At 44.3% G+C, this 26,404-nt stretch overlaps 1 protein-coding gene across 1 annotated transcript; it reads left to right on the top strand.

Annotated features, from left to right (window-relative positions):
* The first annotated feature begins 1,158 nt into the window (after nt 1-1,158).
* On the top strand, nt 1,159-26,283 carry PITPNA (phosphatidylinositol transfer protein alpha). Its single transcript, XM_036395085.2, has 12 exons — nt 1,159-1,312; nt 6,164-6,194; nt 11,710-11,855; nt 12,361-12,452; nt 16,817-16,824; nt 17,774-17,848; nt 18,216-18,299; nt 19,200-19,277; nt 20,202-20,312; nt 21,580-21,702; nt 22,437-22,506; nt 23,540-26,283. The coding sequence occupies exons 1-11, from the start codon at nt 1,293-1,295 to the stop codon at nt 22,482-22,484; spliced, it is 816 nt and encodes a 271-aa protein (XP_036250978.1). The 5' UTR covers nt 1,159-1,292; the 3' UTR covers nt 22,485-22,506; nt 23,540-26,283.
* The last annotated feature ends 121 nt before the right edge of the window (nt 26,284-26,404 follow it).

Here is a 26,404-nt window from a genome sequence, read left to right as displayed (position 1 = left end):
ATGCCTTAGCTTGGTGATGCTAAATCTGTGGTGGTTTACTTTTCCAATCCAATAATGACAATCATTGAAAATGCCATAAATCATGACCTAGTGACAAGGTGAAGCCCATAACCTGAAGCCACTCACCCTGTCTGACTGTAGTGCTGACTTAAACCCTGGCTATTTGCGTAAATACCCCGGTCACTCGTCATTTCCCTTCCCCACCCTCCCAAAAGAGGGGGGGGCCACGAAGCTGACAAAAATACAGGCTGGGAAATTTGGGTTAGTTCAGCCTGGAGAGGAGAAGGTTGTGTGGAGACCACACAGCACCTACCAGTATCTGAAGGAGCTACAGGGGAGCCAGAAAGGGACCCTTTGTCAGGCACTGTAGTGATAGGACAAGGAGGAATGGGTTCAGACTGGAAGAAAGGAAATTTAGGTTAGATATTGGGGAGAAATTCTCTGTGAGGGTGGGGAGGCTCTTGCACAGAGTGCCCAGAGAAGCTGTGGCTGCCCCATCCCTGGAAATGTCCAAGGCCAGGCTGGACAGGGCTTGGAGCAAACTGGGTTGGTGGAAGGTGTCCCTGCCCATGGCAGGGGATGGAACAGGACTTTTGGGTCTTTGGGGTCTCTCCCGAGTGAAACCATTCTGTGATTTAAGGAGAACCTGCTGGTGGCAGGAGGGAGATTTCTGAGAGCTCTGCAGGGAGACTTCTCGGGAACCCGAGTCTCGAGCTGAAACCAGTAACAACCATGCGGTTTACAGCTCTTGAGAGAACCTACAGAAGCAGCTATAGTTTAAAATGAGTTGATGAGTTGATCCAGAACAACCTGAGGGCTTGCCAGGAGTTCGCTGCCAGCGGCACTGCTGGGAAGACTGCGGCACTGCTCTGGCAAGCCCAGCCTTGAAACTGAAACAGCACCAGGCGCTTTACACGTCATGAAAAAACCTAAAAAAAAACCCCAAACACCAAAACCCCAGGCGTTTTAATTTAAAACGTCAGCGGCGCTCCAGGCAGAAGCCCGTGAGGGAGGCGCGCGCTGCCTGAGGGGGCCGGGGGGCGGGAAGAGCTGGGCGGCCCCGCCCCGCCCCGCGCGCGGCGCGGAGGTGACGCAGCCGTTGCCGCAGAGACGAACCGCCCCGGCCCCCCCCCGCCGGCCCGGCCCCCCCGTCCCGGTGCGGCGCGGCTCGGCTCGGCTCGGCTCGGCTCGGCTCGGCTCGGCTCGGCTCATCCCGCGCAGCGGCTCCGGGACGCGCCTCCTGTCACCTTCAGCGGCGCTGGCCCGGGCGGGAGGCGCGCGGCGGCGCCGCCATGGTGCTCATCAAGGAATAGTGAGTGCGGGGAGCTCCCCCATTCCGGTCCCCCTGAGCCCCTCCGGTCACCTCCGAGCGCGCCCGGGGCCTGGCGCGGTGACGGCCGCGGGTGGGCGGCCCGGCCTTGCCCCGCACTGCGGCCGCGGAGAGGGAGGGAGGGAGCGGGGAGCGCCGTGAGGGCCGCGGCGGCGGCGGTGGGGGCGGCATGAAGGTCACGGCGGGGCGGGGGCCGCGGCTGCCGGCGGGCACCGGGGCCGCTCGGCCCCTCTGCGGCTCCGCGGGTGCCGCCGGTGCCCCCACGGGCTCCGCGGGCGGCCGTGCCGGGTGGGTGTTGCCGGTGCCCGGGAGCCGAGGGCCGAGCGGGAGCCCGCTCAGTCCCGGCGGTTTCTGTGGGAGCTCTGAGGGAGGCAGGGGCGGTCGTGCTCGCTGTAACAGAGCCGAGTGTCAAGCCTGGCTTTGATCCCCTCCCGCCTTCGGCTGTGTAACCTCCGTGGAGGGACTCCCGAGAATGTCAGCAATGAGGTAGCTCCAAAATATTTTTTGTGTGTGGAAGGCTCACCTTGGAGTTGTTCACTGACGCTGAGGCTGCTGCGGTTGTCCTGCCCTGTGATGGGGATGAAGGAGTGGAAAGCTGGCTGGACGTGAGGGTGTGTAGCTGTTAGTCACCACTTGTCACAGTCCTTGGTTCAGCTGCTTTGTGCTCGCTAACGTGGAATCTGCTCTCGGACCGGTGCACTTTGGCTGGGTGTCTTCAAAGCTGTGTGCACTCTGCACATAGTTCTCTCCTGAATTCTTAAGGTTAACTCAAGTGCATTCTCAAGTTAAGTGCATTCCATCATTTTAAACTTCTTTTGGCTGATGGAAGAAGCTTTCTGTTTATTTTTTATCTCTCCCCTTCCAAAAGATACCTGTGATCCCAGTGATAAAGTGGGTTTTCAGGTCTTCTCTTAGACACATTTACCTACATGACTGTGCCCTCCTTACAGGAATTACTTTGCGAGATTATGGACCATGGTGTGGATTTAAATATTAAAACTACGTTGAGGGTTGTACTGATCCTCGTAGTTGCCTTTAAACTTGATGAACTTTTTTTCCCCCCCAATCCTTAAACCCCTGCTATTTTTATCCAAACAATAGGAGTGTAGAATTCAGGAGCAGCAGCAGAGCTGCTCTTTGTAACACAAAAACACCATTACCTTCTGTAGTGTTAATCTGGATAGCAGGCAGAAACCTGGCCCAAGTGCTTAGTTTCAGGTGCATGAAAAGATAATTAACTCCTTCTACAACATCTGTTCTGTTGATGTTTTCCTGTGGATTTACTGCTTTCCCTCTTAGAGCACCTTGGCTGGGTTATTGTGTATCTTTTTCATTTTTCTGCTCACAATCCCTTGCTCTGTACCACAGTAAAGCTCATTATCAGTGAGCTGTGCTGTAAAGGTGAGAACATATGTATTTTGAATCAGACTTCTGACAGCATGAGCAATTCATTTTCGTGACTGTCACTTCCAAAAGTCATTTTACTCAATATTATTTACCTCACCATATCAGCATGCCTACTGGTCTTTCACACTGCCTGCTTCAGAAACTAGGTGGGAAATGTAAACGTTAAGAGTAAAGGTTAAAAAAAACCAGAATTATTACATTGGTTTCCTTTTATAGGTTTCCATTGTCAAAAGGGTCACTAAACCTTCCAATGTTGTCATTATACTGTTTATTTTCTTCCATTTGTTTTGCCCTTAGTAAGACATATGTGACTCTAAGGACAGTCAAGGTTGCTGCTGGACTTTCCAAATGAACATTAATTTTTGACTTTCTGAGATTCCCAACCACCTCTGACAGCTGCACATTCAGAGTTGTGTCACTGTATTGGCTCAGATTTAAATTTTCTTGGCGTTGTACGTGCTCAGTTTACATCCTATTTGAGATGGTTTTTGATGAAATCTCCTGTTCCAGGAAGCAGTTGTTTAAGGCATGTTGAAACCTCTTGTTTTGGTGTGAGCTGGCTATTTGAAGTGCTTTGCTGTTACTGTTTTGCTGTTTCTTATGTTAGTTCTTTGGTTGCTGCCTAATTTCTGCCTTCCTACCATAGGTGGTACAAATCTAAATGATCTCTAACTTCATCTCATCTGAGCAGATTATTCTTCCATCTCTGTGACCCCTTGTCTCACTCTCCCTAGTAAATCAGATGGCTTTTATTATGCCTGTAAGTATTTTAGGAGCTGATACAGAAATAGAGCAATAGAACAAAAACCTGATGTCACATTTTATTATCAGACAAGTCTGTCTCATCATTTCTCTACAGCTTCTTGTTCTGATGGTTATGCAGTGATGACTTTAACCCTTTCATTTGATGTCCTGTCAGACTTCCAGACTTATCTTGCATTTCTATCCATCCATGCTGCAGATCAGCTGCATGGATTTTGTTCATTTGTTTGCGTTTTTTTGGTGTCAGGGTCTGTAAATGCTGGCTGCAGTCTTGCTTGCTGTCCTTATTTTGATTTAAGCTGCCTTGGAAGACCTTGAGGAGAATCAGAGTGTGGAGACTGACTTCCCTTTCCTGTGAAGTGACGATAATGCCACTGACCTTCCCTGCAGCTGTACTTCCCTTTGCTGGCATTTGAGGCAGATTTCAATCTAACAGGGATCTCAAATGTTCCTCACCATTTTCAGGCTGACCACATCATATAATTTCTCATAAATTGAGCAAGTTCTGCCCTAAAGTTAGGAATCTTTGTTCCCATTGCTGCTCTTGCAAAGGATTTCCTCAAGATCCTCTTGAGGAGTTTTCCCTCCTCCTCGTTTATCACTTCACTACCTTTAAGTGGTTTTCACCCCCACTCTCTTGGTTTGCTGGACTGAACAAACTGTAAACCACTGATTTTGTTTGTGTTTCTGTTTCTCCATTGAACTCCAAGATAACAATTCAGATTTAGTGTCTTCCAGTTTCCTAAATGGAATTTAATTTGCTTACAGCAATGTTTTACACCAGGTTTTCTGAAGAAAAATGTTTGAACTCCATTCCAAAGAAATTGTTTTTTCCCTGTTTCTTGGTCTTTCACTTTAATTTATCATCCAGCCCCTCTTTTATTACACTTTTATCCAGTTAACTAACCCAACATCATGCTTGATGGCAAAATCTACCTGTGAAAATCCCTTTCCTTTTTTTATTATCCTCCCTTACACCACACTGGTGTTGGTCCTCTTTCCTTTCAGCAAGGAAACATATATTTTATTTTCTGGAAACACTATGTAACAGTGAGTAAAACAATTATAGTTCAATGTATCCTACCAGCAAGTGGCACATGGATTTCCATTTAAAAATCCCATTTAAAAATTGCTTTTATTTCCTGTGTTTGGCAAGGAATGCCATGTCTTCATAGACCTGACGTAAAGAAGCACATGTGATTTGGTCTCAAATTTGTTGCCTAATGATTTTTCTGTTGTAAAACAGTCACTGTTCCTTCTCCATTCACTTTTTTTTTTTGCATCATTTATGATCTCTAAAACTCTTCCCTACCTGAGCCTTTTAGCTGTTTTTTTCCTCTTAACTGCTTTCTTCTCACACAGAAGCTTTTTCCCATCTCCATCTTTTTCAACTCCCTTCACTTGTTCTGTATCCTCTTTGAATAAAGTGACCAGGACTATGGGCAATATTCAAGATGTTGATATGTGGGAGATTCTAGTGACATAATTGTCTTTTTTGTCTGTGTGCTGTTCCAGTTTCTCTATTGGATTTACTTTTGAACTGCCACTGAGCTGATGTTTCCTGCTGCTTTTCCATAAAGGCTCAAGATATTGGCAGTAATTAACTTGGGGCTCATTAACCCCACGTGTTTGGTGAAAATGAGTGCCTATAGTGCATTATTCTTTTTTTTTTGTATTGACACTCAACTTCATTTGCAGTTCTCAGTAGTTCTTTCTGCAGTACTTTGCAGTCAGCATAAAGTGTTGCTGTCACAAGTAATCTTGCATAATCTGTAATCTTTTGCCCCTATTGCAGTTTGTTCTTTTGGTAAAGTGTAAAAAAAGAATTCTATTTTCACCACTATTGCTTTTTCATAATCAGTTTATTAATACAGAGGGCTTTTTTCCCTGATTGTGTCCTAGCTCCTTTGAGACTAATTCCCAAAGACTTGGGAATTCTTCTGCCCATGGTAGCCATATCCATTTCCTATCTGTTTCTTGCTTTGGTTCCTTGTTTGACATCATCCTTGCTGAAAGCAGAAGTCAACCACAGATCCAGTTTTGGAGAAGATCTTAACAAGGATGTATTTCTGTCAGCTTTAAATTGATAATTTTCCAAAAAATCTGTGTGACTTCAGGCAGTTTTTGCTCTGTTGTCCAGTCAGTTGATTCTCAGAAGCGTTCAGGAAACCACAATAATAAAAAAAAAGAAGATTCATTTAAAGCAGTGGCTGCAGCCTGCTTTGCAGTGAGCTCTGAGAAAGCCTTTCCTCTGCTGTTTGCTGCTGCTTTGGGACATGTGAGCAAATCGTGCCTTGTGGCTATTGCAGATCTCTGCAGAATTGCTGAGGCCCACAGAAACCTCCCCAGCAGCTTGATGAGGAATAGGATGGGATTGCTGAAAGGATGGAGGGACAGGGATCACCCCGTGCTGGTGCTGTGTGGGTTTGTAGACCAGTGAGGGATCACCAGTTGAATTACAGAGTTTTAGGAGAGGGTTGCAATTATGCTCTATCATTGCTTCTCTTTGAGGCTGTTATATAAATAGGCTTTGGCCTAAGGAGTGCTGGGTGGATGCTGGAATTCTGGGGGGAGAGGAGAGCTGTGCAGCCATTGCTGTGAGGAGTGTGGGAATTTGGGGGCTGCAGGGATATTTGCTAATTTCTGCCTCTGTTTCCCTTCCAGCCGCGTTATCCTGCCCGTGTCTGTGGAGGAGGTGAGTTCCTTGCTTCCTGCTTTAGGACTGTAAATAAACCTGTGATCAAAGCATGAACAAAAACTGGAAAGTGCAAGCTGTCTTCAGGGGCCCCTGTGAGCTCTTACTCATTCACCATCATTTTTGACCAAATCATTGTATTAAGTCTGAGGGTGCCAATCATCTCTCTTACAAAATACTTTCAGATATGCTGATTATAAATCTTGAGCTGTCAGGCTGTTTTCAAGTGCAGTTTCCTTTTCATTAGCACTATTGTTCTTTTCTATTTTTTTAACATGAAGGGGAAGCTTTAGTGCAGATTTAAGTCACCTTTTAAACTGTGTTTTGCTGGAGCTCTTTTGTTTTCAACTCTTAGGCAAAGATCAAGAATTACTTAGGAGGTTCATATAGCAAAAGGACTTTTTAAGACCTGTGCTATTTAGCTCTTACATACAGCAAACTTTCTTTTTGTTTAGATAAAGCTGAATTGAGAGAAGAGATATAGTTCCTATTGGACAAGGAACCACCCATGGAATAACTGTGCAGACTCAGTTGCTGTTTCCCTCCTGTTTCCTCTGATTTTCAGCTTGCCTTTCCTTCCTCCCTCCTGCTTTGAACGTCACTCTTGAAGAGAATCTAACCATAGAAGTGTTTTGAATTTTTTAATCTTTATACTAACATGACTGAGTCTATAGCACTTCCATAGCAGATTCCTTCTTCTGGATGTGTTTTATTTTTTCCTTGTGATCCTTGGCTGTGAGCCTTGGGTTTGTGAACTCTGATCAAGGCCTTGTTCTAACTCTTAGGGAGAGCTGTGATAACAGCACTCTTGTTCATTTTTCTTTCCTCTGAATATAGCAGCTACTGTGGCGTAGACAGTGGTGGGCTGGCTCATGGCAGCACTTTTTTAAGCACATCCCTTTTATAACTCTCACTCTTTTGACAGAACACAGTTTGGAAGTTCATGTAGTGCATTCCTGCAGCCATCAGACTGGCTGGTAAAACAGAAGCAGTGTCTAAGCTGAATTTCTTGTTCCTGTGGCTCAGTCTGATGTGACAGGTATCAGATGCTGACAGAAAACCCAGAACTCTGATCAGGGAGTGGGTTTGGATCTGTGTTCTGTGTTAGTGCAAGAACAAGGCTGTTAATGCCAGAAGTTCTGTCTGTTGCTTGCTCCCTACCTGTAGCTTTTATGCTTTCTGCATGAATCTGTTTCCAGCAGTTTTAACAGAAGTCAGACTGAAGTATGAGAGTAGGGAAGTTTGGATCTTTTATTGTGCAAGAGCACCACTCACAAGACCAAGAGCTTGACAAAGGAAGGAGTAACATGATCAGTTTATCAAGTAAGCAAAGGATGCAACCTGGTGGGTAAGTGGCAGGTTGCTTGAGCTCAATGGACAGAAAGGACCTTCCTGAATAACAGGAACCCTGCCTTGTAGTGATCTGGCTCCTTGGTGTCAAGCTGTGTAAATAGAAAGTCAAAGCAGCAGCATGCAGATTGTTCCTTTGAGGGGGTTAGACTGGATGGAACCCAACACAGGGTTTTCCTCAGTTCTCTGATACTGGGATTAGCCTTCATCCAGTTAAAGCGAGTCCCTGGCTGTGCTCTTGTCCCTCCCTGCCTGTTCAGAGCCTCGTGTGCAGACTGCCTGTGTGGAAAACTGAGGGTTTGGGCTGTAGATAAACCTGCCAGTCTCTGGCAAACTCCTTGTGTGGGTCCCTGGGATTATCTGTTTCAGGACATGTATTGCTCTACTCTGGGTCCGGTGCTTGCCTTGTGGAGAAACCCCCAACCTGACCAAATGAAATTTCTCCCCAAACTTGCACATTGTCACCATGTCCCACGAGTGATGTCCCTTTCCAAGGTGTGGTGCTTTTCCTGTGGTAGGGCAGATTTCAGGAGCCAGTTCCCTGAGCAGTTCTAAAGTTCCCTTAGTTTTGACTGTGTAGCTGGGTGTGCTTAAGAAAAAAGGTTATTTCCAGTGTTGACTCAGAGGATGACTGCTGCTGTGTTTATTGCTTCATCCCCCTTCCTGTGTGCAAAGATGCTGACACATCTGTGCATCACTTGGTCACTGCACTGCTGTCTGTTCTACAAACCAGCTGTTAAACCTTCATTGCTTTCAAGGATTTCCTTGTGTGTAAAACTCTTAAATAGGGCTCTGGAGACTTGTTGTTGCTCCTGACTGTGTAGCTGCTCATGAAGCATCTCTGGCTAGCAGGAGGACTTCTGATTTCATTTTCCTATGGTTGATTTTTGCTCCAAAGGCTTAAGAGTTCACACCTTCTGTATGCAAATTGTTGCATCTGATGCCAGTGTGTAAGATAGGGAATGAAATTAATTGTAACTTTGAGACATCATGAAAGGGCTGAGGGAGTCTTTTGTGAAGTTCTGTGATATACCAGGGATTCTGTGTTCAGTCTCCACCCTTAGCAAATGGATCTTAACCAATAGTATGGAATTCAAGAGAAAACTGGTGGTCAGAAGGCACTGGGGAGCTGTGACTGAATCAACACAGATCTCAGTGCTGCTTAGCCAAGCTGGGAACCAAACAGTGCAAGAGAAGCCCTGGTGATGACTAAAACTGGCATGTAGGAGTTGGACTGTAGCAGTCTGTCTTCTGCATGGAAACCCTGCCAAAACACAGTCCTGCTCAAGTGCAGGCTGCAAGCTGCACTGCTGTGCTGGGTTATCCCCTGTCCCGCTGTGGGGAGCAAAGGGAATTTCCTTGTTGAGTGTTGGGTGCCAGGCTCTGCTCCCAGTCCCTGACCAGCAGCAGGTGCCAGCCTGGGGAGCGTGGACTCGTGTGGGTGGCTCTGCCAGCTGCCACTGAAATGCTGGTATGGATTAGAGCTGTGTGTACACATTCTGTGCTGCCTCTTTGTTCCTTTTCACATGGCAAGGAGCTTGCCAAACACACAGGAATCTTATTAATTGCATTCAAAGCAGCTTTCAGGAAAACAACTGCTCTTGAGGATGGTTGTGTTGAGATCAGGCCTGCTGGAGGAAATTGGGTGCAATGAAGATATTCTCTCAGCTGTATAAGAGGTGTTTGGAACAGAGCAAGAGGGATGTCCTGCAGAAGAGGAGAAGAGTTTTCTGGTGCTCTCAGGTCTGTCTGGAGTTCAGATTCCTAGAGCCAAAATCTTTTTCTCTGTTTACCTTTGCAGAGAGAATGATGTGGGATTTGCTGATTGGGACAGTTTTATTTGGGCCTTTTCCTCTCTCATCAGTGTGATTAAAGGCTCAGAAATAACAGGGAAGTTTAAATGGTGAAGATGTTAAACCAAAGGGTTTATCTTCTTAGTGTCTGAACTTTGACCCAGGTATTTGAAAGGGAGAAGGAATGAATAAGAGGCTGTTCCTAAGAGGAATTAGTTGGTGCTCCTGGAGCTCTGTCCTGGGACTTGCTGCAAAGCAGGCAAAGCCATTCAGTCCTGCCTGTAATCCTGTACTTACCAAACTCATAATAAACTCTGTTCTGTGAGGGTTTGTGTGGCTCTTACTCTGCTAAAGCAACTTTGCTTCTAAGGTTTCACAACTCTCATGTTTTGCTCTTCTGGAGGGAGGTGAGTGTTCTGCTTTGTGTGGGTCATACATAGGCAGTCATAAGGAAGGCAGTGTGGTGTATGAATTGTCAGAAGTCACAGACTTGTATTGCAGCCCAAAACCCAGACTGAAACCCAACCTGCTGTGACAGTGCAGGAACTGTCCAGCCAAGTGAGGGCTGCTCATGTAACCTGGGCCAGGACCTTCTGGAGAGATCCAGAGCTGCTGCTCTTATCTTGAAAATGCTCTGATTTTTGTCCTGCCCCACATGAGCTGAGGCCAGGACACCTACCCTTGTTACTCTGGCTTCCATCTCTTCTTCCAGCAGGCCTTTGCTGGCACCAGATGGCACAAAGTACCAGAGAGCTTTGGGTACTGTTGTTATTTTGGATGCTGTGACAACAAAATTTAACGACTGTAGAAATCTTCCTTCCTTGCAGAAGATGTTCCAGCCCAGTGAGGTATTTCTGGGTTCTCAGCTCTGAGCAGTATTCCACTTTTCCAGGCTGCCTTTCAGAAGTGCTATTCCTGTTTATAATGCAGAGCCTTATGCTGTGGAAAAGGAAGATGGCCTCAACAGTGTTGCATTGCTTTGTAGTTATGTTATGGAATTTTTAGGAGGTTTTGGTAGTTGATTTTTTTTTTTTTTATTGCACTTCTGGTGCCAAACACTTTGTGGTTTACCCTTTCAGATTGTGTCCCTGTACTGTTGCCTTTGGCAACAGTTGCTGTTTTGCTCACTTAAAAGTTCTGAAGTCTTAACTCTGCTAAGTTAGAACTCTTCCTTTTAAATCAGTGGTTTAGCTTCTTCATCCTCAAACTTTGCTCATCTAACTTTGCCTCAGAGAGACCTGTGTGAATTTTCTTCATTTGATCATGTTTCTTTTGAGCTCTGCATCCCCTTTTTCAGCTACAAGAGGCAGGAGTGTATTAATCTTTACATCTTCTGCACAGGAGAATGTTCTCTTTTGTTTATTTTTGGTTTTTCCTCTGTTCTGCCCAGGGAAACGTTTGTGAATGCCTCTTATGAAAGAAGTTGTGTAGTGTCAAGTACTTTAAGTGATTTCTGGGAAATAATGCTGCCAAGTGAGTGTCTGTAAGAGACTGAGAAATGATTTTAGGGAGAGAATTTTACTGTATGTTGAAATTCTGTGCTCTCCCTGGTAGTGGTTTAAGCTTGTGGCTAAGAGGAAAAACAACACAATCCAAACCAAAGATAATAGGAAAAATAATAGTGGGAGCAGTGACAGCATAGATCAACTGGTCATTTGGGACACTGGCTCAGTTATTTCATTAGATAAAGTTTTCAGAATGAAAATTCCCTCTTTGCTTCAGCCTTCATTCTCAGTTGATTGAAATGCACGTGGGGGATGCTCATCTTTGACCCTCAGGGTTCCTAAGCTGTGCACATTTGAGGAGTTTGTTTCTTGGAGCATTTAAATCAGGTGGTCCAAGTACCCTTTATCTTCTGTCTCCCTTATGAAGTTTTTCACTCCCTTCCCCCTTATCCTGCATTTTGTAAAAAAATCTTGATATGAATTTCTTTGGGACTCTTCTGGATGCAGCATTGTGTGCTTATTGATTCAGGACTGGCAGTGCCTTACAACTGTCCCCACAAAATTGAGAGTGTGTCACTCAAAAAGAGTGAAACCCAATGGATTTTGCTACAGTATCCCTGAGGTCATCTGTGTTTTCTTGCTTTCTGATGCTCTTTTACTCTTTCCTGCTTTCTCCTGATTCTCTGTTGGTTTGGAGCTTGACATTGGAGGGTTAAAGGTGTTTCACTGGCAGTGCTTTCCTCCTAACTACCACTCAAGCTTTCTATCTCAAATGAAATTAAATGAGCTGCTTATCTGCCCATACAAGTGGATGTCCTTTTCTCTGTCCTCTCCCCGGGTAATAAATTTGTCCTTGGCTTCTTCTGGCAAAGTTATTACTTCAGCTGAATTATAGCCATGGTAATAATGTGTCTTTAACTTCTCCAGTATCAAGTGGGGCAGCTGTATTCTGTGGCAGAAGCCAGTAAAAATGAAACTGGTGGAGGTGAAGGAGTGGAAGTCCTGGTGAACGAACCCTACGAGAGGGATGGAGAGCGTGGGCAGTACACACACAAGATCTACCACCTACAGAGGTATGGGAACCACTTCACTCCCAGAGCTGGGCAGCAGGAACCACAGGGGCTGCAGCAGCTGTAAATCACAGATGATGTAAAGGCTGAAAGGTGCAGAAGGCAGGAGCATAACAGCACCTGGCAGTGAGCATCACTGGGACAGCCGCCCTCTCCTGTCCCAAGAAAATCTGCCTTTGAGCTTTTCAAAGCAAGTCTGATCCTGCCACCCAATATTTTCATACTTGAATTTGGCTAAAGAACAAAACATCTTCTAGATTTCAACCTGCTTTCAGCCTCTTTTTTTTTTTTTCATTTGTTTTTTCTTTCATTATGTAAAGAAGATTTATATTAACATGTTTGATTTAGCATTTCTGGAAAACATCGTAATGGGGCTGGGGAGAGCCCTACCAATTCCAGAACTGTGCAAATCTCTGGTGTTTGCATTTCAGGTGATGTTCTGCCTGTCTCAGTTCTCATTCCATGTAGTCCTTATCAATGCCTTTTTTCCTATTTCCAAATTCTACAGCAAAGTGCCAACATTTGTGAGAATGCTGGCCCCTGAAGGAGCTCTGAATATACATGAAAAAGCATGGAATGCCTATCCCTACTGCAGAACTGGTGAGTGTCTGAGGAAGAACTCTGGATTCTCCCTTTTTGTTTTCTGGGAGCAGGGGGAAAAAGGGTAGGGGAGGGTATAAGGAAAGATGCAACCAGTGGAGAAGCTGTTCCAGGTCTCAAATTTTGTATTTCTGTTCTCTAAGCCCTTTGTATGGTCAGGAAAAGCAAAATACAGTGAGGAGGTAAAAGAACTGCCTTTGCCTGATGTGCTGCTAATGAGTGACCTTCCTCTGTGAGAGGGAAAGAACGGACCAAGAAATACCTGTTAATCTTCCTAAAGGAACAGCTGTGTAACACAGATAAAAGAAATACAGGAGGGTGATTTTATGTGCTCAAGTGCAGCATAGCCAGGTGGGAAAAAGTGGAAGATGCAAGAGGGGAGCAGGGCAGATCTCAGGTGCCTCTTGCTTAGTGCAGGTGAAGGGAGCAGGAGTTAAGTGATGGGTTTTGCTCACTTGCAGGATCTGAGGTCAGTGAGGGTTGAACAGAGAATGCTGCAGATGAAGTGAATCCATCTGTAAAGGCAGGGCTGAGGCTCTGGGAGCTGTGTAAAGTGCTGGAATAATGTCAAACCTATTTTCTACAGGAGTGGTTAGTATTTACTTACTGAAGTTACCAGCCATAGTGTTTAACCACTACAGCTTCTCTGGTCTTTACTGCTGGAAACTGAAAATTTGACTTTGCCTCCAAACCTATGTGGTGTTTTTGGCAGCATTTTGTACTGTTTGTATCTCTGGAGGATACATTTGCTGCTGGTTGGTAGTGGTACAGTTACCATGGGAACGAAACACTTCAAAATTCCAACTGTTCTTGAAACTCAAAATATAAACCCCCCCTTTTTTTTGACAATTTACTTAAGTGAATTTTAAATGAAGTGTTTTAAAAGAAGGAAAAAGCTCTGCAGTGGGAGAGGATAGTGTTACTTCAGTCTGTGAAATTACATGCAGCAGTGTAGTGGAATGGTTATTTCAAACACAAAATTCAGATACTGCCATCAACTTTAGAATAAATTTTTAATGTCTCACAGAAGATGTGGAAACGAAGTTGTTCACAACCTTTCTAAACTTTATGCAGTTTTCTTGCTGCATGTTACTTAAATTAGTTAGTAAATGTCTAGTTTATTTCCATGTTGAACCCACTGGGCTGATTTAAATGCCTGGCTGTATCCTCCACCTCCTCTTTTCCTTCTCCACCAATTTCTGAAACAAAGATATGGAGTTACTTCTTTTGTTATTCTCAAGCTGCTTGTCCTTCACTTACACACTAATAAAATTCCACTGAAGAATGGGATACTAAAATCAAGTACAAGACTTTTCAACAAAATCAAAGAAATTTCAGATTTTAATATGCTAGTAATGATAACAAAGCAAAAAAAAAACAAACCCTCAACTGTAATAAACAGCATCATAATATGAGATAAAAAGTGCTTTGTTGTGGGGGTTGGAGCAGAAGGCAGTTTTGATGCGGAGGCTGATAAATCTGTTTAGAGAATCTGCCAGCCTGACATGAAACAAGAGAGCTTGGAAAAGTTAGTGAAACCTTCTTTTGGCTGGGATTGGACAGGAGGGGAGAACCCTTGGGTGTAGGAGCCCGTGGACGTGAGGATCCATGGATCTGAGGACCCATGGGTGTGAGAGAGAACCCATGGATGTGGGAACTCATGGATGTGAGATCCCATGGATGTGAGAGAGATCCCATGGATGTGAGAGATCCCATGGGTGTGAGAGAGATCCCATGGATGTGAGAGATCCCATGGATGTGGGAACTCATGGATCTGAGATCCCATGGATGTGAGAGAGATCCCATGGATGTGAGAGAGAACCCATGGATGTGAGGATCCATGGATCTGAGGACCCATGGGTGTGAGAGAGAACCCATGGATGTGGGAACTCATGGATCTGAGATCCCATGGGTGTGAGAGAGATCCCATGGATGTGAGAGAGATCCCATGGATGTGGGAACTCATGGATCTGAGATCCCATGGGTGTGAGAGAGATCCCATGGATGTGAGGATCCATGGATCTGAGGACCCATGGGTGTGAGAGAGAACCCATGGATGTGGGAACTCATGGATCTGAGATCCCATGGGTGTGAGAGAGATCCCATGGATGTGAGAGAGAACCCATGGATGTGGGAACTCATGGATCTGAGATCCCATGGATGTGAGAGAGATCCCATGGATGTGGGAACTCATGGACCTGAGATCCCTTGGATGTGAGAGAGATCCCATGGATGTGGGAACTCATGGATCTGAGATCCCATGGATGTGAGAGAGATCCCATGGATGTGGGAACTCATGGATCTGAGATCCCATGGATGTGAGAGGGAGCCCATGGATGTGAGAGAGATCCCATGGATGTGAGAGAGATCCCATGGATGTGGGAGCCCATGGGTGTGTTGTGGGGCTGCCTTTTTTGACCATTTTCCTTTGGATGCTCTCAGGTGCTTTGGTTGCATGTGGGGAGACTTGGATGCCCTGCTGTGAATCTTTGGGCAGCAGAAAATGCTGTGCTGGCTTAGAGCAGCCAGGCTTTCAGCCCTCACTGGAATTGAAATTTAACAGCCAGGCACCCAGTAGGAGCCAAAGCTGAGTGTAGGAGCTGCTGGTGCTTCTGCCTGTGCCCTCCTGTCCAAGGTGGTGTTGCTGTGCTGTCCCTGGAGCCCAGCTTGCTTCTTCACAGAGCCTTCTAAACTGGAATAAAGCAGTGCTTTTACTTAATTGTGCCTCGTGGTATTTTTTTCTTAATTATTATGACTGCATCCTTCTTCCATTTCCCTATATCTCCTCTGAGAAGCACAATTAATATACATATTATGGGCCATTATCAAAGTAGTAATAGAGATGGAGGGAATTTAAATGCCTAGCTTATAACTTTCTGCAGTTCTGCACACTTCTTTGTGCTGTAATATGTTGTTTTTATGTACTTTGAATGGAAGCCTTGCTTAGACCCTTTGAGAGTATAAACTATAAGTGAGGTTGTTGTTATTGTATGGTTTCACAACTTCTGCAGCAGCAATGAAGTGAGGATTGTCATAGTTGTACCTGTGGGCTGGTGCCAAGGGGAACAGTGTTCTTCTCTGCAGTCTGACTTAAATATTAATGTTGCTTAAATGTTTTTAGAAAAGCAATTTGATGTGTGTTCCACTGTGAGTGTGACCATGGCCTGTGGCCAAATGTCAAGAAACTGAGAAGTTATAACTGCAATGAAACATGTAGGAGTTGCTGCTGTAATGCCTCAAGAAGCAGGTCCTAATTTGTAGCAAGCTAAGCATTGAAGTTTCAGGGGACATTTCTGAACAGATTAATTTGTTTCTTTACAAATGAGGAGTCTTCCCCACAGGGAAGAAGTTAAGGAGGTGAAGGAACCTGTTTTGAGGCAGCTGCATAGTCCCAGCAGACAGTCATGGCAAAGTGGGAAGGCCCTGGTTTGTAATTATTGCTGCTTTATTCAGATTTTGTTGGACTAGCAGGAAAGAAACCCCACTTCCTTCTTGCAGAAATAATGAAATGTTCTTTGAGATGAAGTTCAGCCTTTGAAAAATTAGCCTCAGCTCTGCTGTCTTGTTCTCTCCCTCCAGCCCAAATAATTGGCTTTCTGTACAATTGCTGTAAAAAGCAATTTTCACATGCTAGGGGTTTGGAACAGTCCAAGCCCAGCAGTGGGTAATGAAGGCAGCTGGATGTGCATGATAGGTGATTTGGGATGGGAACTGCAGGATGCTGGCTTGGAAACTCAAAAATTGTTAGAATACCTTTAAAACCAAACTGCTCCTTAATCAAGCCCTGATGTTAGACTTCAGAACAGACCAGAGAACTTCACCTCCAGCTTCAGGCTTCCTTCTGCTCGAGTAGAATTGCTCAGGTAGAGCAGCTGCTGACTGTTACAGGATCTTTAATTGCTTTTCTGTGTTGAATAATTGAGCCTGGCTGTCCAGGGAGCTCAGTTACCACGAGCAGCAGAGATGCAGAGGGTCTGGTTACTCCAGGCAGGGCTGCTGTGGCCTGAAATCCAGCATGGGTTTCCTTTGGAGCTGTGGAGAGGCTCCTTATCTGCAAGCTGAGAAAGGATTGGTAAAATGCTGTCAGCTGAACATACTTATTCCATCTTCTCATCCAGCTGGCTGCAGGCCAGGGAGCACAAGTGGCAGTGCATAATTAATTGCTGCTCCTCTGGGTTTCTCTGAGAATTTCCAGAGGAGAAGGGGGTGAAGTTAGCTGGGTTTTATCAACTTCCATGTCTTTTCCCTCAGAGGTACCTGGGAAGCTGGAGCTGAGAGTGGGAGGAGGGCAGTGGTTGCTGTACAGTCTTTCCTCACTAAAGTACTGTGTCTCTTTCTTTCCATGTGTTGATTTCTTGGACCAGTTATTACAGTAAGTATTGCTTTTACTGATATTCTGTAGAATAATGTCTGAAATGAGGTGTTCTGGGTAGAAGAAGCTCTTTAACTTGAGCTGAAGGCACTTTAGCTTTTATCACTGTAAGATCCCATAGAGGAACTGCCCGTCCCAAGGCTGGTGTGTCCATGTGAGCATGGACAGAGATCTGTCTGTGCTCAGCAGAGCTCAGCTTTACAAATGGGAGCAAGCCCTTGCTTGGGTAAACTGAGTAAAAACCAGTTAGGTCCTGCCATGCTGCCCCCTTGATTAATCTCTTCTCAATTAGATATTTCCTTTCTACATGCTGAATGTTTCACTGGCTTGTGCTTTTGTTTCTGCTCCCCTGAGGGAGGATAGGGTTACTTTGGGAGTCCTTTGCTACTCACAGTGATAGTGAGAAATGGAAAGTTTTTTGCTTACTTGGCAGAACTGTGCTTCTTGTCCCTTCCCTTTCAGTGTCAAGAGCTCTCAGCACATCAGTTTAATATTGTTATTAATTTGAAGAGTTGCATCAAAATATGTACTCAGTGCTAGATCAATAATATCTGTGGAAAGACAGTTTCTGCCTAGCTAACTTCTGTTACCCCTTCTAAACTCTAAATAGAGTGGCAGATATTGTCCTTTCAAGAAAAAGCTGTTTATAAACTCCAAATGTTTCACTAAAACAATAGAATTTATGGTGGTTTCTCTTGTGAACAGCTTGTGGTTTATTTAATCCTAAGTAATTAATGATCAATCAATTTTGCTGAAAGCAATGATCTGGTTACAAAGAATTCTGAAATTCCCTAAGTTGGACCCCAGTCAAATGGAAAGTTCATTCTTTGATTTAGTTCTTTGAGTTGACTCTCCTAATGCTTATCTGTGTAATAAGAAGACAAATTATATATTTGTCTTATATAATTATATAATCCTAGAATAACAAGAAGCTTTATTTTGATGACAGAATGAGTATATGAAGGATGACTTCCTGATCAAAATTGAAACCTGGCATAAATCAGATCTTGGAACACAAGAGAATGTGAGTACTTGTGTCATGTGTTTTACTCATCTCTTTAATGTCACAGTGCTGCTTTCTGTGCTGGCTTAGAGAAGTGCTGTGTGGAGCTGTCTATTCACAGTGTTCCTGCATTTCAAATGTTTGTCTCACTACCAGGGCAGACTCCCTTCTCTTGCCTTCTCACATGAACTGAATAAAATTAACCCCCAAGCACTTGTTCTGTGTGAGCACCTTTGCTTCCTTAGAAACTCTCCCGCTGTGTGTTTGCCTCTCTGTGGGTGGGAAGGGGAGCACTGGCTGTCTGCATTTCCATCTGGCTTTATATTTTCTTAGGCTGGGAGTGTTCTGTCACTGAAGCAGCTCCTTGAGTGTTGTTTTTTCCCTGCAGGTGCATAAACTGGAGCCAGAGGTATGGAAGAGTGTAGAAGCCATTTACATAGACATTGCTGACCGCAGCCAAGTACTCCCCAAGGTATGGTGGGGGGGGGTAGCAGCTCCCTGGGGGGGAGGCCCAGTGCTAAAAGGGGGGGATCATGGACAAACTGGGCCTCCAGGGGTGGTCACAGGCAGCAGGACAAGGGGGAGGATGGACAGAGGAAGAAAGGCCTTCCTTAAAACTGCTCGTGCAAGCCAGAGGAAAAGCTTTTAAAAACTGTCAGCACTGTCTGTAAAATGTGTTGCCTGTGCATGCAACAGTATTTCTCCAGCAGTGCAGCTGACTGAAGTGTTTGAATAGCAGGAAATGGCACTCCCCTTTCCATACAGATCTCTCCTAAACTTCCCTCTTTTTGAGATTGACCATGGCTTCACAAGTGTATCTGGAAATGATGTAGGCAATACTTGGTTCTAAGAACCGCTCCAGTTACTGTGAGAGAGAAAGGGATGTTTCTCTCCTGGGAAGAAAAGTCTGTATAAAAATGGAATGTTGGTTGAGTTTCCTGACTTTCAAACAATATTTGATACCATTTTCATGGTAGTACTGAGAGCCTGTCTGTACTTTTCTTCTAGTGAGCAGCATGTGAGCATCACACGGATACAGTGCTGTGAAAAATCCTAGATAGCACAGCTGCTTTGTGTAACAGCAGTGTTTAGCTCCCAGAGAACAAGTGGTTACAGGAAACATATCCTACAGAACCTCTGATAGCCTTACAAAGGTCATCTCAGTTTGTTACCACTTCTTCATAGGTCTAGGACACAACACAGTGTGAATACATTTCCTTGGAGAGGGTCTGACCTAATGCTGAGGTCTGAAAACAGTAGCTCTTGATAAGGCAGAGGCTAGTCTTGGGCCAGGAAAAGAAATCCTTTGTGTGAAAGAACAGCTGGAAAACAGTAGGATAATTTGTGTTTAATCTTTGTGTCTGTCCAACAGGATTACAAGGCAGAAGAAGATCCAGCAAGGTTTAAATCTGTCAAGACTGGACGTGGACCTCTGGGTCCCAACTGGAAGGTTTGTATTGATGAGTTCAGGAGCTGTATTAGGACAGATACTGGGGTTTAGAGCCAAAGATACATCTGGAAAACACTGGAATCTCTTCTGCAGAAGGAAATACAGAACTCAGTCCTGAATCTGTTCTTTTAAAATAAAAACAGATGAATAAATAATTTCTTTTAGAAAAAAATGAAGAGCTTGGTACAAAGAGAATGAGTTCCAGGAAATCTCTGGAGCTGTCTGGTGCTCAGCCCAAGGGTTCACCCAAGAGAATTCAAATATGAGATAGCTGAGTAATGACCAGCAGTGTGTAACCTTTCACTGAAATCCTTGGAATTTGAGGACATTACAAGTGCAGATGTAATACCAGTCTTTAAAAGGGACCCTGGGTGGGATTTGGGGAGCTCCTGATGTGCAGGTCTGATTCCTGGCAGGCAAACTTGGCAGAAGCTGAGGTTGATGTGATTCATTTGGGAAGAGTGGTTATGGCTCCTGTAATGGGAAATAGGAAACCTTATGGAGTTTTCTTTAAGACTTTATAATCATGACTCAGATGATATCATCTAATTCCAAAATGTTTTAGGTAGGGACTTTATGGAGAGACTTTTAAGGAAGCAAAGTAGCCGTGGTATAAGAGTGAAGATGCTGAAAGACATAATTTTAATGGAAGAAAGAGTGGACAACAGAGGAGAGGAAGGAATAGTCTGTTCTCAGAATGGAGGGAAAGCCACCTGTGAAGGAAACCAGGGTCTAGTTTCATCATGCCTTGAAAAAGGGTGAGCAAAGGTGTGACAAAACTTGTCAATGAAATATAAGAAAGGTGTAACAATGCAAGAGGATTGTGGGGAATTGTGGGAAGACTTCACAGTTAGGACTGAAGGAGCTGCTTTCCTGGAGACACTTGGCTGGAGGATTAATGTGAATCTCTTTGTGTCTTTGCAGAAGGACCTGGGGAAGCAGTCAGATTGTCCATACATGTGTGCTTACAAGCTGGTAACAGTCAAGTTCAAGTGGTGGGGTCTGCAAAATAAAGTGGAGAACTTTATACAGAAGGTAAGTTCTGGGATGGGGAGAGATGTGGGAATGGGGCACATCTCATCACCCACCTGCGGTACAGGCAATGCCTCTGCCTGAAATTCTGCACCCAGTTAAAGCTGGGTTCAATTTGCTGCTGAGGATCTTTCTGACAAGTCCTGGAGCTCTACTCACATTTTCCTCTCCTAGTCTGCTGCTTGAAAAACCTGTGTTAAAAATAAGCAGATGGTGAGAAACTTCATTAATTTAAAACATAAATGGTGTCTTGAAAAGAGCTTTTTTGTGGTGGAGTCTATAGCCCATGAGCTGCAGCAGGATGCTACACCTGGGAATGGTTGTGTGTGGTTTTCCAGGCAGTGCTGTGTTCATAAAACTCCTGTGCCTTCAGATCACAGAGACTTCTCAGTGGTTAATATTGATAAACCGCAGAGCTGCCTCTGCAGAAGCAATTCAAGGCAGCTCCAGAGGGGAATGACCATGGTGCTGCAGGATTTCAAATACCTCTGACAAAAGCCCTGAATAAAGCAGTGTCTTCAATCTCTTTCTATTTATGAGTATCTAGAGGTTTGCATCAAAGTATTCAAGCTGCTTTTGATGAGATATGAAACCATAATTGGTAAAAAACTGAAGTGTCCTTCCTTAATGAGGTCTTTCCAAGAGGCATTATATATCCCTGTCTAATATAATGATTTTGCCTACCTTATCTCTTATAAAATAGAAATAAATTGCTCCAAACCTGGAGTAGTTTGTGCACATTAGTCACCTGTGCTGAAAGATTTTCAGCTGTGAAAAACAAGTTTAGGCATTTTTTAGGTCACTTCAGAAGAAAAAAAAAATTAGATAGGTGCATGTCAGCCCTTTACATTTCCTAACTTCTAGTTTTTAGCAAGTTAAGGAATTAAAAAATACCTGTTTCTCCTTTTTTCTGCACTTCCAGACCAACTTTTGTGCTCTAAGTAAACCCAGCTTGGAGCACTTTATTCAGTCAGAACAATACTGTCAAATCAAAGGAAATTCACTAATTCTTTCAGTGCAGTGTGCAGACTGCTGTCTAGGTTTGGAGGGAAAAAAAAAAGGCATTTCTCTGGGGATTCAAGGCTCTAGATTAGATATTCTGATAAAAGAATAAAAATTAGCTATCTCCAGTTTCCAATTGTGGCAGCTAGATGGAAAGGTGGGCGAGGGAGCTGATTCTACACATCTCTGAAAATTGTTCCAGTGCTGTCAGCTCCATGGTAATTGCCCTGTGACTAAGCTGGTTTGTGTTTTATTCCTCCTTTTGCAGCAAGAAAAAAGGCTCTTCACAAACTTCCACCGGCAGCTCTTCTGCTGGCTTGATAAGTGGGTTGATCTGACTATGGAGGACATCCGTAGGATGGAGGAGGAGACCAAGAGACAGCTGGATGAGGTCAGTGGCAAAGCAGGGCAGGTGTGGGATGTGTGAGAAGCTGCTTCTCTCCAACACAGCAGAGAGGAAAGGCTGCTGCATTGTCAGGGCATGGTGTGAATTGTGCTCCTGCTATTTAGGTCATGCTGTGTGTGCTGTGAATGATTGGCCATGAGTCCATCGTGCTGGCATCTCCTCCTAATCATTGTGGAATTCTCCTTCTGTTTGTTGTTGAGGCAGTAAATGTATTGAACCACAGGTAATGAGGGGCTGAGTGGCAATGATTCATTTACTGTCTCAATATCTTCTGTTTGCTTTTACTCAAAGCTGAATGGTCGATTTTGTCCTCATTAGTTGCCAGAAACCTGTTGAGTAAAAGGTTTTTATAGCTCTAAGTACCATAAGCAGGTAGTGGGGGTATGTAACAGCATTCTTACTCTGAGAAACACAAGTTGGGTAATAATGAGAACCTTGTTCTGTGGTTTGTGTCCTGCCCTGCACCCTTCTCTCCCTTCAAAAGCCTCAGGATATTTCATTACAGTTTCATGTACACTCTTGCCCTTTGGATAATGGTTCCAAATCTGTTGCCAACCCACAGCTTAACCAGAAGTGATGCCTGCATGTGCATTTCACAATCACTGATTTGAGGTGCTGAGATACAATCCATGTCTTACACACAGGAGATGTTCCATACTGATAAATTTTGAGATAACACACGTGAGAATCATTACTTGAACACTTCTTTCCTCTTTCAGATGAGAGAAAAAGATCCAGTGAAAGGAATGTCGGCTGCAGATGACTAATATGACTCCTTCCTTGTGCACTGTAGGTATCAAGGAATTTGACAAAAATCTCTATTGCTCTATTTGGTTTAAAACCCCCAACATTTGTGTGAGGAATGATCCTGTTCATATCTTCTGACAAGTAAATCTGTGCTATTGATTGTTTTCATAGTGAAGCCATTTCACTGACAGGTTGATGAGCGAGGTTTACTGCCTCATTTCAGAACTATTCTAAAGAAAAGTCTGAGTGAAAAGTGTAAGAAAAATATGTTAGAATATTCTGTAGCTTACTGCTATTATTTCTGTAATGCATATGTTACTTTCCATGACTTGCAGGGAAACTTTGTCAGTCTCAAAAAAAGTAAGTTAGACATGCAAATGCTTAGAATACAGTTGGAAATTGAGCATTCCAAGCATTTTATGAGGAATTTATTTTTTCCATTGCTTGTTAGTAGTATTTACTAATGGACCAAGGCTTGGAGTAACACTTGGGCATTGTAGGAGAAGCAGCAATGACCATTTTAAAGCTTTTGACTTGTTTTCTTTCTATTCTGTTAAATATGTCGTCAGTTTGGGAGCTGGTTTTGCCAAATTTTTCTTAGACACTGCAAAAATATTGTATAGTATAGTATATGCAACATATACAATTGTGTTGTATAGTATTAGAGAGGTAAGAAAGCAAGGGGAAAGAAGGGATTGTCCATTTCTGTTGGGAAGAACAGGATATTAGGGCAGTAAAATGCCATCCTAGTTATCCTTGGAAGGAATGGGGTGGGGCAGAACCACATCCTCCTGGAGTGCTCACTATGTATTCTGTTTGCCCTCTGTTATCTGCTGGTTGCTTGGTGGTAAGTGGGGAGCACAAGGTGAGGGAGTGTCTTTGATAGAAATATTTTAATTTTGAATGCAGCTTCAGCCACTTGATTTTCCTCTCTCCATTTCCTGTGGAGCTGCAGTGTAACCTTGCATTGTCTGCCTGACTCACATTGCTCTCTCAAGGTTGTCTGCCCCCTCCCTTGGCACACTGCTCTCCCAAAGCCATCCTGAACCATTTCCCTGTTGTCTCTTTGTTTCAGTTTGCAAGACAGTCATCAGGAAGGCCCAGGGAATGCACACCCTTGACTGATGGACCATCTCTGGATCAAGCCTTTCTCTGTCCAGCTGGCAGGCGATTTTAAACCTCCCATAGCTAATTCTAGATGCCCCTTAATTAATATTGTGAGCAAATAGACAGTCTGGTACTAAGCACTCCAATGTTAGCACGTGCATCCCAAGGAGCTTCCTCCTCCTGGGGGGCCGTGTGACTTAGAGATCTGTATTTACAACTCCTCCCTCCTCTTTTTTTCATTGTGTTCAGACCAATTTCCATGTGGCCCTGTTTGATTTCCAAGTGACATTTTTAGCTCAAATAGTCTTGTGATGTGGTGACTTAGAATTTTTTTTTTGTTATTTTGGTTTTGTTTTTGGGTTTTTTTTTTCCAAGTGGGATAAACTGCCACCTTTGTTTCTGCCCAGCCCTTCACTGTTCTTTGAATGTCTGTTTGGAGATGGAAATAGTCCATATTTAAAAGTGCAAAACTCTTCCCATGAAATGTTCTGCTCTCACCCTTGCTCCCAGAGGGAGATATTTAATGGCAGGTAACCTGAGTGCAACATGAGGAGCAGCCAGAGAGTTCCTGGTTTGTGGTGAGTTGGGATTTGTGGCTTCTGCAGGGCATTACTTTGTTCTGTCTTAACAAACATGAATTAAAGACTGCCCAGAAGCTGCAGTCGGGCCCTGTACTGAGGCATTCAGCACTTACCTGTTGATTTTCCATTTTAGGGGCCTCTCTGGCCCATGTAGCTCTGTTGTCCTCCAGCTGTGTGTGTCAGTCTTACAGAATCTTTCTTGACACATGTTGCAACTTCCTGGTTCTTTATGAATTAAGACTTCCCATAACTTACAAAGCTGGAATGGTTTTGACTAATAACAACAATGTGATTCTCCCTGGACAAATTGGGATGTTGCAAAGGCTGGTGTGCAAGAGAGGTGTTGGCATCTGGTTACATCCAGGTGCCTGGGGCGGTGGTTCTGCTCAGCAATAATATTCTTCCCATTGCAAGACTGACTGAAATATCTCCTTTTGTGCTGTAAGAAAAACTACTTATAAAGTCCGGCAGTTTGCTAGGATAGCTGTTGGTTATTATAAATCATAGAGGATACTGTTAATGTAAAGAGATCTCGTTATTTAATGAACTCAGATATTTACTGTACCTATCCTTATGTTGATATCAGCTTTAGACAATCAACTCAGCAGAACAGAATCAAGGAAATGCTGCTTTCTTCAATACATATGAGGAAAAAAAAAATCCTACTTCTTTGCTTATCCCTAAGGCCCAATGTTTGATTTTTTTCCCTCCCCTAGTAGTAATAACTTTATTTTCCACTTCTGTGTTTGGCAGCATTAAGATGAAACCCTGAATGCCAAACAGTCGTGGGTGTATCACCACTTTTGAGGAGTCTTTTTAGCATTCTGTAATACTCTGACTCCTCCAGCCCTTCCCACTCCTGCAAGCAGGAGATCCTGAAATGCTCCCATGCCCTGCTGAGCAAGGCTGTGCTGGGATCAGAGCTGTTTTCAGTGTGAAGGAAGATGGGAATGCTCTGGAGGGAGAGGATGGCATTGGTTTCTGGGGAGGGGGCAGTTTATCCCTTTATTTTCAGTTTGTTATTTTGCCTTACTGATGTCTAAGTGCAATAAGCTCTGAATTGTACCAGTAACTCTGGCAGGCTCTTCTCAGTGACCTCAGACGGTTCTGCGGGGTTGGGGTGGGGTTTGAGGGGTTTTAGCAATCTCACCAGGCAGAAGTAAAACAAGTTTATTGTAAAATAGATAAAGAAACTAAATTTTAATCTTTGAGGCTATTTGGGACCAGGATGTTTCATGACATGTTGTATAGCTGTTCCACAAGTATTCTAGGAGTGTAGGCCCCAGTTAGAGTTCTTTCAGTTTGAAGTATTTTTAACAGAGAATTTATGCACTGACTTGTGTTCGTGTTTGTTGGTTACGTTTTGAGGGATTCTTACACTTGAGGGCACCCTGAGAATACACATAGCACACTTGTTCTTTCAGTTTGTGTTATCCAAGAGGCTTTTTCCATCTGATGACACTAATCGCCGTGGAAGCAGATTGTAACATTCCACCATTGCAATCCTTTTTTGATCCTCTGATTTCAGAGTAAGAGCTTTTACACAAAGCTTTCCTGATTAGTGGAAAAACTTGGAGGGAGGGAGGGCGGGGGGGAAACTACAGGACCTTCAGCCTGAATCCTCCCCCTCTGCTCCCTGCCCTTTGTTTTCTGTCCTTCCAATTTGATCCTAAGTGAAAGCATCCCTCAGCCTTTGGATAGACAAATCCTGTAAAGACCCTTCAGTCTCGACGCTTGGTTCCTGCTAGTGAGCATAGCAAAGATCACGCAGCGTTCCCGTGCCGTATCTTCCATCAGCTTTGGCGAGAACCCTCCCGGCGGGATCGGCTCCATCCCGAGGGGCTTGGATGCGCTGGGATCGCCATTCCCACCCGGCTTTGGGGCTCCAGGGGCAGCCCCCGAGCCCCGGCCTGCCCCAGGACCGCTCGCCCCTCACATCCCTCAGCCCTTCTGGGTTCATCCCGCCATACCCAACGGGTTCTCCGTGCTCTTTCCTTTGGCGACACACTCTTTGTAGAATGGGTTAGATTATCTCGTCGTTTCTTTAAATGTGAGTTTGTGCCTTTTTTGTCTCCTAAATCTTCCAATACAGGTATATTGGAAACGAAATCTAATAAAATACTAGACAGAGCCTCTCGCCTCCGCCCTCTTTGTTTTGGGGTTTTTTGGGGTTTTTTATTTTTTAGGGGGAGAGGGCGAGGTGTCGGTGCCATCCTACGGCTGCTGTGGGTCCTCCCGGCCGCCAGGGGGCG

The sequence above is a fragment of the Molothrus ater genome, chromosome 21 (assembly GCF_012460135.2).
Source record: "Molothrus ater isolate BHLD 08-10-18 breed brown headed cowbird chromosome 21, BPBGC_Mater_1.1, whole genome shotgun sequence".
In the NCBI taxonomy this organism is placed as follows: domain Eukaryota; kingdom Metazoa; phylum Chordata; class Aves; order Passeriformes; family Icteridae; genus Molothrus; species Molothrus ater.
This window is presented reverse-complemented; position numbering and strand designations above follow the sequence as displayed.